The sequence below is a fragment of the Bremia lactucae genome, linkage group LG14 (genome assembly GCF_004359215.1).
Source record: "Bremia lactucae strain SF5 linkage group LG14, whole genome shotgun sequence".
In the NCBI taxonomy this organism is placed as follows: domain Eukaryota; phylum Oomycota; class Peronosporomycetes; order Peronosporales; family Peronosporaceae; genus Bremia; species Bremia lactucae.
The window spans coordinates 1,812,638-1,825,658 of NC_090623.1; the positions used below are offsets into that span (position 1 = coordinate 1,812,638).

The 13,021-nt window shown below is 45.8% G+C and overlaps 1 protein-coding gene across 1 annotated transcript; it reads left to right on the forward strand.

Moving 5' to 3' along the window:
* Positions 1-1,760: 1,760 nt before the first annotated feature.
* CCR75_007324 (uncharacterized protein) lies at positions 1,761-3,167 on the forward strand (the record flags this gene model as incomplete). The annotated part of the gene is made up of 1 exon (XM_067965385.1): positions 1,761-3,167. The coding sequence occupies one exon, from the start codon at positions 1,761-1,763 to the stop codon at positions 3,165-3,167; it is 1,407 nt and encodes a 468-aa protein (XP_067816519.1).
* Positions 3,168-13,021: the final 9,854 nt, after the last annotated feature.

Sequence of the window (13,021 nt, forward strand, 5' to 3'; positions counted from 1 at the left end):
TCTAAAGTATAGCTAAGATCACATGCTTCGATGTGGTCACCGTTGTCATTGATCAGCTTAATTATACAGCAAATGCGAGCCCTTCAAGCGAATGGTTTTCCTGTCAGATCCACATAAAACCACGCGCACCACGTCGTCAGCTTCTTATCTACATGTGATGCTTAATGGTCGTCTTTTGTGCGAAGAATTGTTGAATTTAATTTGATGCGTCGAGCAAAGTCTTGACGGATGGCGAAATTTTACGAGAAATGCTTTACATTTAGTGAATGACATGGATGGGTATTTTAAGGAGTTTAAATCGAAAGGGTATCCAAATGTGATGGATAACCAGCACATGCAGTCAGGTAGGTACGTCGTTAATACTGGCGGCTACTTGCCGCGCCGAACATATTTCTGCTAAATACGTATTTATATCAAATACATGTATTCTTCTTCCGCACATGTGGCAATTGAAATGTCAAATGTACTTAATACAAGATTTTGGCACATGCAATACTTCTACTATACGCTCCCGGTTTGATCTTTTCGCTGATTCGTCCTTGAGAAGGTCATTATTTTTATGAACTTGGTGATCTTTCTAGATTAGGTGACAGCTGCCCACCAGTCAAAAAACAAGGTTTTTGAAGTTTGTCGGAACCAGATGTAAGTTGGTGGCATCAACACTTTTGGCTCGTATATGATAGATGTCGCATCTTCTTATGATCTTTACATTTATGGCTTGGCTACAATATCAAAGGGATGGCTGGTTTAATAAGTTTTGTTTCTTTGTCAGAAAAGCTGGGGATAACGCTCGCACGTCCTTAATAAATCATGTCGAATTATAAGGGAGAATTACCCGTCGTTGTTGTTATTAAAAGTGGCTTAACCTGTCATCCGAAATTTAATTCGCAAGTCAAACAGGATAAAAGCATAGAAAATTATACATTTTGACTGGTATCCGATAAGCTCAAAGTTTTAGAGCACGTGCTTTACAGGATATAGGAAAGCGAAACAAGCTAAGAAAGAGCGAGACTCGCAGCCGGTCTGCCTATTTCTTTCTCCGTATGGCAGTAAAAGGTCAACAAGCATAGTGTGGTTAAGTGACCATAGATTGGGCAGATACGAAGAGTCAAAAGTCTAGAGTGCGACTTCTGAATATTCCAAACAGGATCCAATAACAAGTTATCCCTGTAATTTAGGTGCAGCTCATTGAATATTTCAGCAATCACCCAACTCCTAAATGTCGTCTTCACAGGGATACAGCTCCACATCTACTCTGGTTACTGTGATATTTTCACTTAACGGATTCCGCAGTGGGGAGTGCGTGGACCTTTGTTCGAATGGCAAAAATAGCCAAAAGACAGCTTTTGAGGATAGATAAAATGCGCCTCTAATATTTCGTATCTGATCCGAAATAAAAACGCAATGCAAGAAAGTGCTCAATGGTTGTTGTCGTATCACATTAGTAATGCTGTGATGTTGCAGCAGAAATAAACGACGATAAGAAAAAGCTGTAGTATTTCCAACAAAAAGGATTGCAGCCCTAAGAAACTTTTTTTCTTTTACCACTGACGTAGTAGCAGGTTTTGTGAGCTCAGACCAGAAAATGAAAGGGCAAAGAAGTGTCTGCGCTCAGAAAAATCTCACTTCACTTGATTGGACGGCAGGCAATCAAACATCTAGTTTATTCCTCTACAAGATACGAGCTGGTTATACCCTTTTCTAACGACCTCGACATTACCTCGAACGCTTTTGAACTCTTGAACATTCCGGTGGTCGCAATGTTTATCAAGCGCAAGACTCAATTATGGCACCGCTTCGTCACTCTGCTCTGTATTTTTTGCTTGCTCGCATGGGCCAAGACCGACCCTATCGTCGTTATGGCAAGCAACGCTATAGCAAATCATACCAGTCGACGCCTGAAGAAGCACCATGACGGCTACCATAACAGAATAGCCGTCAAAGCGGAGGAAAGGATGTTTCAAATCAGATCCATATTTAAAGGCGATACTATCGCAGATCTTGTCAAAGTCGAACAGGATTTATTTCAGAGCGAACCGTTTAAGAATTGGTGGGCTAACAGCATCAAGAAAGGCCGTTCAGTCAAAGATCTTGCTGCCGAACTGGTAGAGCACATCGTGGGAATCGCCAAGCACAAGTTTAATGACGGTAACGCAGAAATGGACGAGCTTAAAAAATCCATTATTGAAGTACTGACGGAAAAACATGGCCCGAAAGACCCACAAGATCTAAACGGCTTAAAAGACTTTTTTACAAACCTGGGCCTAAATGCTGATACGTTTGAGGGACAGAGCTTTAGTATTTTGCTGAAAAGTTTTGCGGATTACCCCAAAATTCGTGCAAATGATAAAGCTTACTACGACACCTTGTTCAGCATGCTGTCTAAAATTGAGCAACCTTTGGAGAGAATTGCGCTGCATTTGTTGCAAGAGCGGCCAAAACCAGGCGAAAATACTTTTGCAGCGAAAGCGTTGAGTCACCTACTCGTCAGATGGCATAATGAAGGCAAAGGATTAAATGACATTTACGAACTTATAGTGGTGATGCCTTTGCAAAATGCGAATTACATGGAAAGATCCCTTAATTTTCAGTGGTTTGAGGCGGATGCTCAAAGGGTGCACGGGCCGAAGTGCTGGCGTTATAAAGTGCTGGATGTTGTCCTCAAACGAGGAAAAGTTGGCGCATTTGATCCTGCGGAGAATTTAAATCAAGCTATCTTGCCGACTACAGAACAAACGCTGTCAAAAGTTTACGAGTATGTCCACTTTTATTGGAATGAATACAAATTATTACAGTCTGATGAAGCGAAACAGAATTTCTATGAGCTGCTGGACGTGATTGTCGCAAACACAATCACTGACACCACAAATGCGTACCACATGCCAGTTCATGTCAGCAAGATTTCAAAAGTAATCACATTGTTTGCGCTTGATGATTCGGCGAATATCATGACACGAACATACGAAATTCAAGTCTTTCTTGATTACATGTTTACAAAATGGCCTGAAGACGCCCTCGCAATGTTGGATAATTGGCGCAAGGCTACTCTACCGCCAAAAACTTTTGATGAGCTGATATCTTACGATAAGTGGGACAGTACAACGGCTCAATACTTGTCGAAGATGAAGGAGTATTCTTTGAATTCTGTAAAACTGATTCGGTACTAGAAAGCGAATTGCGATTGAAATCAGACGATGACAATTATTATGCAACAGACAAGTTAAAGTAGCGGTGGGAATCTATGGCTCGGGAACTAAGCCAGGTGTAGAAGAAGAAGGCGTCTAAGACGGATATTTCCGGAACTACAGCGTAGGATCAACCGGTAATATACGTAGTTTTGCATATGCACAGTATGTTCTATCCATTCATTCGCAGTTTTTTTAAATGCAACGCTCTACCACAACTCGGGCTATGACGTAATGCCTTTAAATCGCATCCAAGTCAGCCGATCCAGGAAAGCGATTTCATCGATAGGATGGTGTTCGAAGCGTTGTGCTTGAAAAAATTGCTTTGAGTGGCTCAATTGAAAGCCATGTGCTCTTCCATTCCCTTCTAATTCGTAGAAACAATCCGCAATCAGCAGAAGGTTTGCCTTCTTTCTAGAGCTGCCTTCATAAGAGACGAGCACAAGCCAATGAACTCGTAGTGGTCATGTATTTGTTTGCTTGATTAGCTGATGGACTAAAGAGCACAGGACGATTGGAGTTGCGTAGCTTATATTTACGCGCACATGATGCAGCCAGAAGAGAAACATATAAACGTGTTGATGCGTAGCTACCACATTCGCGTATATTATTCTATTTAGTTGCTCATTCCGTTCAGCGAGTTGAAAAAGAATTGAAAGCATCTTAACAGATTGGCGATGCTTCTTAAAATGTCCGTACAAGTGTGACTCGCGAACATTGCCACGTTTCGAAAATTGTAAATCTCATAAGTAATTATAATGAAGAGCTTGAAATAGGCAACGATGTAGCGAAGTTTACTGGCATGGACCGAAGAATGCGCTTGCCTGTATTAAGTTCCATTTGTTGGATGTTGCCAGCGATAGTGCAATGATCTCAATCCTATGCCGATCTGTCCCAGCATCCCAAGCCAATACGAGAACCACGCTGTTGTGTTGCATGCTAGTTTCATACAAGGCGTCGACGCTTCAATACAAACAGATCGTTCTGGAACATTGTGCTTGAACATTGTGCACCTTCGGTGGAAGTTATTAACGCTTGAAATTTGAGATAGATTTCAATACTTTCGAATGTTGATGTCTCGTTGCGAATAAATTCCGTGTTGCAGTGTTTAATGCTTTTCTCATCCAGTTATATAAAAAATGATCCTGGATTACAAGGCTCTTCGAGTACATTAAAAAGAAAGAGAGGAATTGAAATTTCCGTGTCGTTTGGTGCAAAAAAACTCTGTGCGCGTCACAAATTATCACGCCTTATGTTGCTAGCGCTTACAATACAAATGTGCCTTAATTAAATCGCCTGCTTGTCGTATGAGAAGTCGATAAAGAAATCACTTAAGCAAGCATTCTTCCATTCATTTATGTGCAAAAAACTTTTGCAAAGATGCACGGCATAGACACTCGCTGCAAGCTAAGCGAAAGCGTTGTCGCGAAAGGAATCATCAATGGTGAGCCCGCCAAAACATTGAAGTTTCCGATGCCCGATATTGAGATAAAGCATCAAAGCTGAATCTCTAACTTCTTGATTTTTAATTGTTTCTATGTAACGGTGTGTGTCGTTACATGAAATTAACACTTAAAGGCTGTTAATTAATAAATTATCTAAGAGGTAGAAAGTATTTGAAGAATACATCTTTACATAGTAATAGTTTGAAAGCAAATCCAGTGGTAGATATATGTTATTTTATCTACTTGCTCCGCGGTCCAGTCAGCGCTGGACGTGCAAAGAGAGAGACAGGTTTCTTTTATTATTACATGTTTTGTATTAGTACATAATTAAATTAGTAATAAATAGATAGAAACAGAAGAACTTGATTATATTGAATACATTTCACTTTTAACCCTCTTTAAGGCAAGTCATTTTAAGAAAGACTTCCTCTGCACGTACTAATGTACGTGAAGTGACCTGAAGCACCACTCGCACCGAAGCAGTACAAGTCGGCAGTGCCCCTTATACCTAATAGGACTTTGCAGTCCATCCAAGGATCACAGTTCCATCATCTAACATGGACATGTTAGATGATAATGGAAATACGCACCGCAATTCGCGTAATAGCTACTCCATTCTAAGTGACATAGAAAGGAGTGCGGTCGAACGAATGAGTTCGACCGTAGGGATCGATGCCATCCTGGCCATGCTGTCCGGTTTGGACAGAGATGCCCTCCGTTCATCCATCGCCAAGTTCATACATCATGAACATGACGAGGCGAAGGAGAAGGTAGCCTTGCATAATCAGCAAGGCTCTCAACAGCAGAACTGTTGAGTTTACAACAGGTGCAGACCCCTGTACCTCGGATGACGCACATGCGTCGTCCCGAAACCTTAAAGAAAGACATCTCTAAGTATAGGAGAGTCTTCTTCGACCCCATATACTTAGAGATGTCTATTTAAGATAGTTTATTGAGTTGAACGATGTCATAAGGGCTCGTCATACGTCGACGAGCAAATGCAAGTCGTATTTGCTCAATCCAATTTGGCAGGTTGGGCCAAAACTTGGGCATTAGGCCTTAAGTTGCGCGACCCATATGTCTTTGGGTCGCTTAAACTTTTAAAGCCCGGATCAAACAGACGTTCGAACCGCCTAGGGCTGTGTTCAGAGCTCGATCAGAGCTTCTGAAACTCAAGCAAGGAAAGCATGATGTTCACCTTATGCTCAGCACATACGACTCTTAGCGAGTTGTATCACGAACAACCCAGTTCATGCTTACACATTGATTACGGTGTTCATGCAAGGTGTTTCGAATGGTCCCATGAAGACCTACCTGTTTCGCTTGGAACTGGATACATTTAAAGAAGCAATATCCGTTGCGGAACAGGAGGACTTTAGCTTGAGACAGGCTCAAGCTAGTTCGTCATCGTAACGTCATCCAAGACGACACGTGCTTGGAAATCCAGAACCTATGCACCTCTATAATTCAAAAGCGAGAAACCTCGCTTTTCGAACAATAAGCGATTGCAGAAATGTAATCGCTGTCAAAAATTAGGACGCTACGCTCATGGGTGCAGTGCCCCACGCCCAGTACCGAGAAATACTAAACGTAATTATGGACTGAATGCCAAGAAGGGCAACGGTCGCGAGTCCGACGTTGTTGCGATTTCGAAACAACGAAACGGACCGCCAAAAATGGTCGGGTTCAGTAGGGGCGCAACGCCCTACTAATTAAGCAACCTCAAGAGAAACAGCAAATCTCTTGAATTAAGTTGGTCCAGACACACAATCATTATGTGTCTCTGCACCTGGCTATAAGGTATCCCTCATCACCCTAAAGTTAAAAGTGACAAATGGCTTGTCATTTAGAGCCCTCGTGAACTGCGGAGCGTCGAATAACTTTATTCGTCGCCAGTCGCTAGATGGTCGTAGGCGCGGTGCGTCTAGCGACAGGCGCATCAATAGCAGTAATGAAACACAAAGTAAAATTTCACTACACGTCAAACGATTTAATACGATGATGATTTCATCGTACTGGAATTGGATCAAATTTGATGTCATCTTAGATTACCTCGGCTCAGAAAATATGAGCCAAGAATCAGCTGGCAGCATCGATCCGTAAAGATGCCTGCCACTTGTTCATCAGATGGCCATCTGATGAACGTCTTGGAGCGTCCACAAGCGTGTCGATGTACTACGAGTGAGTCCGATGGCCTCACTTGTGGTACAGTCGTTAGTTCGACTGCACAAGATCACAGTGTGGTCACTAATCACGCTGTAGAGTTAGCTGCCGGCGGCTGTGCGAATGCACAGGCAGCGCCGAAGGTCCACCACTCGAATAAGTCGAGTGGATTAAGACGTGAGTGTACGCGTAGCAGGCGACATTCAAGGAAGATACCGGTTACCCAAAAGAGGCAACACGATGATCCTAGGTCGATTAGAGAGTCGACCGTAGAGGACTCGACTGTGATAGCGCAATCACATTCGGAAGACGTTGAGGGAATAAGTCCCAACGTACTTGAGGAGAAAGCTCCTCAAATAGTTAATGCTGAAGTGACAAGACTTAAGAATCCCGAGCGATTAATCCCTCGGCAGCCTGTGGATAAATCCCAGGAAAAACACTTAATGAGACATTGAGTGTCTTGGTTAATGACGGATCAAGAGTAGGTGCTCACACTCTTGGTCTGTATGCGCCTTCTAGATGAAGCTATCCTGGATGACACAAATGCTGCACTTAGTGCGTGGAGTGGGTCATCGATCCATAAAGTCCGAAGTTAACTTAGGAGATAACTCAATTACCAACCCTAGAACCTAAGCGGTTCTTGAGAAATCTGCGTAGGATTCCGGAATGGGAAGAAATTCCTAATGTTTACTTTAGACAGGTCAGATTGGTTGAAGGAAACTGACATAACGAGTGGTAAAGTCAAGCAGATCTGCGTACTCGTCAGAGGACGAGTACGTAACCGATATTCGGTTAGCGCCAACTTTTGCAGAGAACGAACCGGTTCTCAGTAGCTCATCGATGGAACAAAAGTGTCCTTGGTGTGAAGACTCGGATTAAGAAATATACTTCTCAATTTCTGGGAGTCACTCAAGACAAATTCTTTGTACAATGATCTGTTTGAATTCAGGGATGAATTCCCTGAAGCAGTTCGAATGCGATTTGCCTAAGGATAAAGGCACTCGACATGAGATCCAGCTCAAACCGGGCTCGAAGTAGTGTGTCATGAAGCAGTGGCCACCGCCTCGTGAACAAGTACTTGCGATCGATAAATTCTTTACCGATCGAGTAAAAGCGGGCCATGTAAAAGGGGCAACCTCCCCACATAGCTCTCCGACCTTCTGTGTGCGAAAGGCCACAGGAGGATGGCGGATAGTGCACGCATTCAATAAATTGAATGCTGCAACGGTACCGGCTGAAATGCCGATACCTAGAAAAGACCTACGAATGGTTGGTACTCTTAGACATACCATCATAGATGGTATGTCTAAGAGTACCAACTATTCGTCTAGATTTTATCAGATCCTTATGAGTCTCGTACACAGCAGTTTGCACTCCCAGTGGGATGCTCTGGGAATGGCTAGTAAAGCTACAGGGGCTCAGTAACGCCCTTGCGACATTCAACAGATGCGTATTGAATCTATTGAGACCGGTGCTAGAATTCGCACTGAGTTATTTTGACGATTTATTCGTCCATAGTCGGGCCATGGACGGAAAGACGGACGTGGAAGTTCATAAAATTTACGTTCGTTAGGTTCTTACGCTTATGCGAAAAGTATAAGTTGTACGCAAATCTCAAGAAGTGGATATTCGCTCCAAGCGAAATACCACTTCTTGGGTGGATCGTCGGTAAACACGGCGTGCTCCCTGATCACGAAACGAATAAGGCAATTACCAACTGGTCAGTTCAGTCGATGTCAAGGAACTTCGAAAGTTCCTTGAGCTAGCGGCGTACTTGCACAAGAACTCAGAAATTATGCCGAGATGACAGTTCATCTCTCTCGTCTCTTGAAAAAAGACGAGAAATGGTTATGAAACGCTAATTGTCAGCGTTCCTTTGAAGGTATCCAGCAAAGCTCGAAGCTATCACCCATCTTGGCGATTGCGGATCGAAACAGACCATTTAATGTGGTCTGTGACGCCAGCGATTTCGCAATCGGTTGCGCGGTAATGCAATACGATACAGACGGCGCAGAGCGCGTCATCTCATACCAATCGCGTCAGCTGCAGCCAGCTGAACGCAATTACCCAGTGCATGACAAGGAACTCCTTGCCATGAAATATTCACTGGCTAGATTTAGGGTCTATCTCCTCTGAAATAGACCGTTCATCGTATATACGGACCATGCGTCATTACGCACGGCCGTACACAGCCCACACCTCTCGCAAAGAATGGCGAGGTGGCTAACCTTCTTCGCGGAGTATAATTTATCCGAGGAACATAAACCAGACGACTCAATGTCGTCGCTGATGCGTTGTCACGTCGACCCAATTTCGAGTCAGTTGTGGACTCCAACAGTGAAAATAATTCCACTGTTGCAACACTCATTACAAGCGTTCCGTCATCAGCTTTGTTTGATGACATGTAGAAAGCCTACACAGAAGATAAAAAATTCTGCGTTTAATGGATCATCTGATGAATCCATCCGATAAATCTTTTATTGATATATCGGCTTCATATCGATCGTCATCCGATCGATACACAACACGCAGCAGCTTATTGTACTACACAGCCGTTTGCCGGTGACACTCCACGTGTCGTCGTCCCAACTCAACCAGTGCGCATCGTTGATGTGAGAAAACTTTTCTCATCATCCGTTACACGAGGTATCTAGAAAGATACACTCGCAATACATATTAAGTGTTATCTGTAGATATGACATTTTGATTGGTAAAAATAGGTATGTATTTTTAATGCGATTAAAGATAAATCAGTCTGAAAACTACTTCCTGCTTAGTAAGTGCGCACGAGGAGCCGGATTACCGCTCCCGTGACGACAAATAACTAAAGAACTTTGTGTGTTGGGTGAGGTCGCTAACGCGCCCTCCACAACTGCCTCACTGCACGCAAGAGAAGCTGGTTAAACCGCTTCCTCGCTGTGCTGGTGTGTGTGTCTAGGTAGAGAGTGGCCGCAATACGGCGTGCCCGCCTACACTTGGAAGCACTTGAAATCCTCCCACGACCCGCATCTCTGCGCGAGTACGTGGGATGAGCCTTAACATCGATCGGGCTCATTTCCCCCAACTCTCCGAATATCATCGGGAGGTGGCAGGGCTTATGGCGCAGGGACTTGGTGGACAAGCCCTGGTCAGGCTCCTGGGTAGTCCTCCTGAGCAACATGTTGCTCAGTTGGAGCAGTTTGAGGCATTCGTGCTCGGACAGCGGAGAGCCGCGTCCGGGGCACAGAGCCATGCTGCGGCGGAGTCCGTCACTCAGACTCAGGATGAGCTGAGGCATGAGCAGGCTTGAAGTGAAACTCTCAACAGGACTGTTGAGATCCTCACTTCGAGCCTGCAACAGGACTGTTGAGATGCTGTTTGCCCGGCCGCATCAGCCGAGGCCCATTCTGATGGACCCGCCCAAGTTCAATTGAACTGCAGCGCACACGATTGACCACGTGCTTTTAGCCGTGTAGCAATGCGGTGTCACGCCGCTCATTGAGAACGACAGCCGGTAGTTTCGTACGCCATGTCCCATCTGCGCGTTAAGGCCTCAGTGGGCTTACTCGGCGCTTATCGCGGACAGAAAGGCTTTCCCTACATGGGCGATCCTTAAGGAAAGGATTCGCGCAATGTACCAGCCGCCGAACAACGCAGTGCTGCTTCAGGCGCGCTTCTTTGGAGCGCGATACGCGAAGCGATCTCTGCAAGAGTATGTGCAGGAGATACGCTCGCTGTCGGCTTCCAACACCGTAGGTCCGATTATGGAGCACATTAAGGTGCCCAACTTTTATGAACGGACCACGGCATGGCCCATCGCGACAGGCCCTTTTCAGAAAGGTGCCGTCAATGGTGGAAGAGGCAATCCAAATTGCCTTAGTTGAGAAGCAATCCTACAACAGTGCCTCGGCGACAGCTTAGTATAAGCCGTCGGCCGAGAGGTCTGATGCCACTCCCATGGAGTTGGGCAATGCGGACATTGTCTGCTATAAATGCGGCAAGCGCGGCCATGTGATAGCTCGCTGCTATGCCAGGGTCCCTGCAGGGGCAAAGCTGCCCAGCAAGGGGACTCCCTTCCCAAAGAGCGATGGCAAGAACCAGCGCGCGAGACGCATGAGTTCCGCATTGACCACTGAGGGTCGGGAAATGCGGGAGCGCAGTAGGGCGGGATGCATTACTGACGCGGACTCTGAAGCTACCCCTAAGTTCAGAGTTGTGGAACAAATGGGTATAACAGTCCCTGAGGTCTCAAAATATAGGACCTCAACCGTGCTGGTCCATAGCGCCCAAGGACGAGGCTATGACCAGGTGACGACCCTCCTTGTGGATTCGGGTGCATCACAAAATTTTGTAAAACTCGCGGATATAAGAAAGAGACCGGCGATGTTCGAGTCGCTTTGCCAGGAAGGCAAGCGACATGAGGCGACCGTTCGTTTAGCGAACGGCGCGCTCGTTAGGTCTGAGGTAGTTCAGGTAGAACTCGCCTTCAGCTTTAGTGACTTCTCTTGTAAAGAGAAGTTCACAGTGCTAGGTATGGAGAGTCCGTATGACCTCATCCTAGGGCATGCCATGGTTGGCAAAACACCAACCATGCATAGACTGGCGTACACGCACAGTTGCGAACTCAACGCAGGACACCGGAAATGATGTGCTCCCGCGAGATGCTTATGCAACTGATGTCGTGTCGAACACAGTTGAGGATGCGTTGACGGGATGTCAAACGTCACCAATTCCTACCCAGCTCGTGAAGACTGAGGTAGTGAAAAGGGCAATGACAAGTAGTCTTGTGTCTCATAGTCCTGCACAGAGCCGAGGGCCTGTGGCAGTAGACAGCAAGCTGACAGGAAGTCAAGCGTCGCATGGACCACACACAGGGCCTAGAGCCTGGTGCGGTTGGATGGAATGCGTTAGCCAGGAGAGCGACGGCACCCGCTTCCCAATCAAAGGTTGTGGTGACTCGAAGAGCGAGTACCCGACAGATTAGGACGATCAAAGGCACGTCTAAACGAGTGACCTTTGGATCAGTTCCTAATAAAGAGGACGGGCCTTCGAACGAGGTGTTCGAGGCAGTCAAAGACGAAATTACGGAGGCATCCTCAGTTGAGGTGCTCCGGCAAGGCTTTAAATCTGGCGAGGAGATAGTAAATCTCTAAGAGATGTCGTGGGATCTGTTCCTTGCCGAGTTAAAGGAATGAAAGATCCGCGAAATAGTCACACCAGTTCCAGAGAGAAGCATCGGGCAAGAGTTAGACCTCGAACCTGGCACCAAGTATTGTGTACCAGGCAATGGCCGTTGCAGAACGAATAAGTCGATTGTATCGATGAGCTCTTCGTCAAGCGAGCCAAGGCGGGACATGTGCGTGAGAGCAAATCGCCAGTGCAGCCCGACTTTTTGTGTGCGTAAAGCCACAGGTGGATGGCGCGTGGTTCATGCTTATAATGAGCTGAACACGGCGACCATACCGGCGCAAACGCCAATCCCGCGGAATGATGTCTTGTTGAACTCCATGGAAAGTCAACTATCTTTTCCGCGTTGGATTTGAAGGATGGTTACTATCAGGTACTCATGAGAGAGTCCGATGTAGCCAAAACGGCAGTAAGCACCCCAAGCGGTATGCTTTGGGAGTGGCTTGTGATGCCCCAAGGTTTGAAAAACGCACCAGCGACATTCAACCGAGTGGTGGCTCACGTGATGCGTCAGCACCGTGCCTACGCGCCTCATTACTTTGACGATGTATTCGTGCATAGTAGGGCCGAGGACGGGCTGAGCGCAATAGAGTCGCACAAGCGTCATTTAGACGCTGTGTTGCAGACTTTAAAGGACGCCCAATTGTACGTCAACTTGCAAAAGTGCGTCATAGGGGTCCCTGAGATACCTGTACTGGGCTGCATCGTTGGTACACATGGTGTACGAGCAGACCCAGACAAGGTAAAATCAGTAAAGGAATGGCCAATCCCACGGCATGTGAAGGATTTGCGCCAATTCCTAGGGCTCGCTAATTACTTGCATAAGTATAGCAAGAATTATGCGGAGCAAACTAAACCATTATCTGATCTCCTTAAAAAGGACACAGAATGGGTTTGGTTAAAAGAACAAGAAGATGCGTTCACATCAGTGAAGCAATCTCTTGTAGAGGCACCGGTCTTGGCATTGCCAGACGCGGATAAGCCCTTTAGCGTCGTCTGCGATGCAAGTAATTTTGCAATCGGCAGCGCGCTCATGCAGAAGGATGACGACGGCGTTGACCG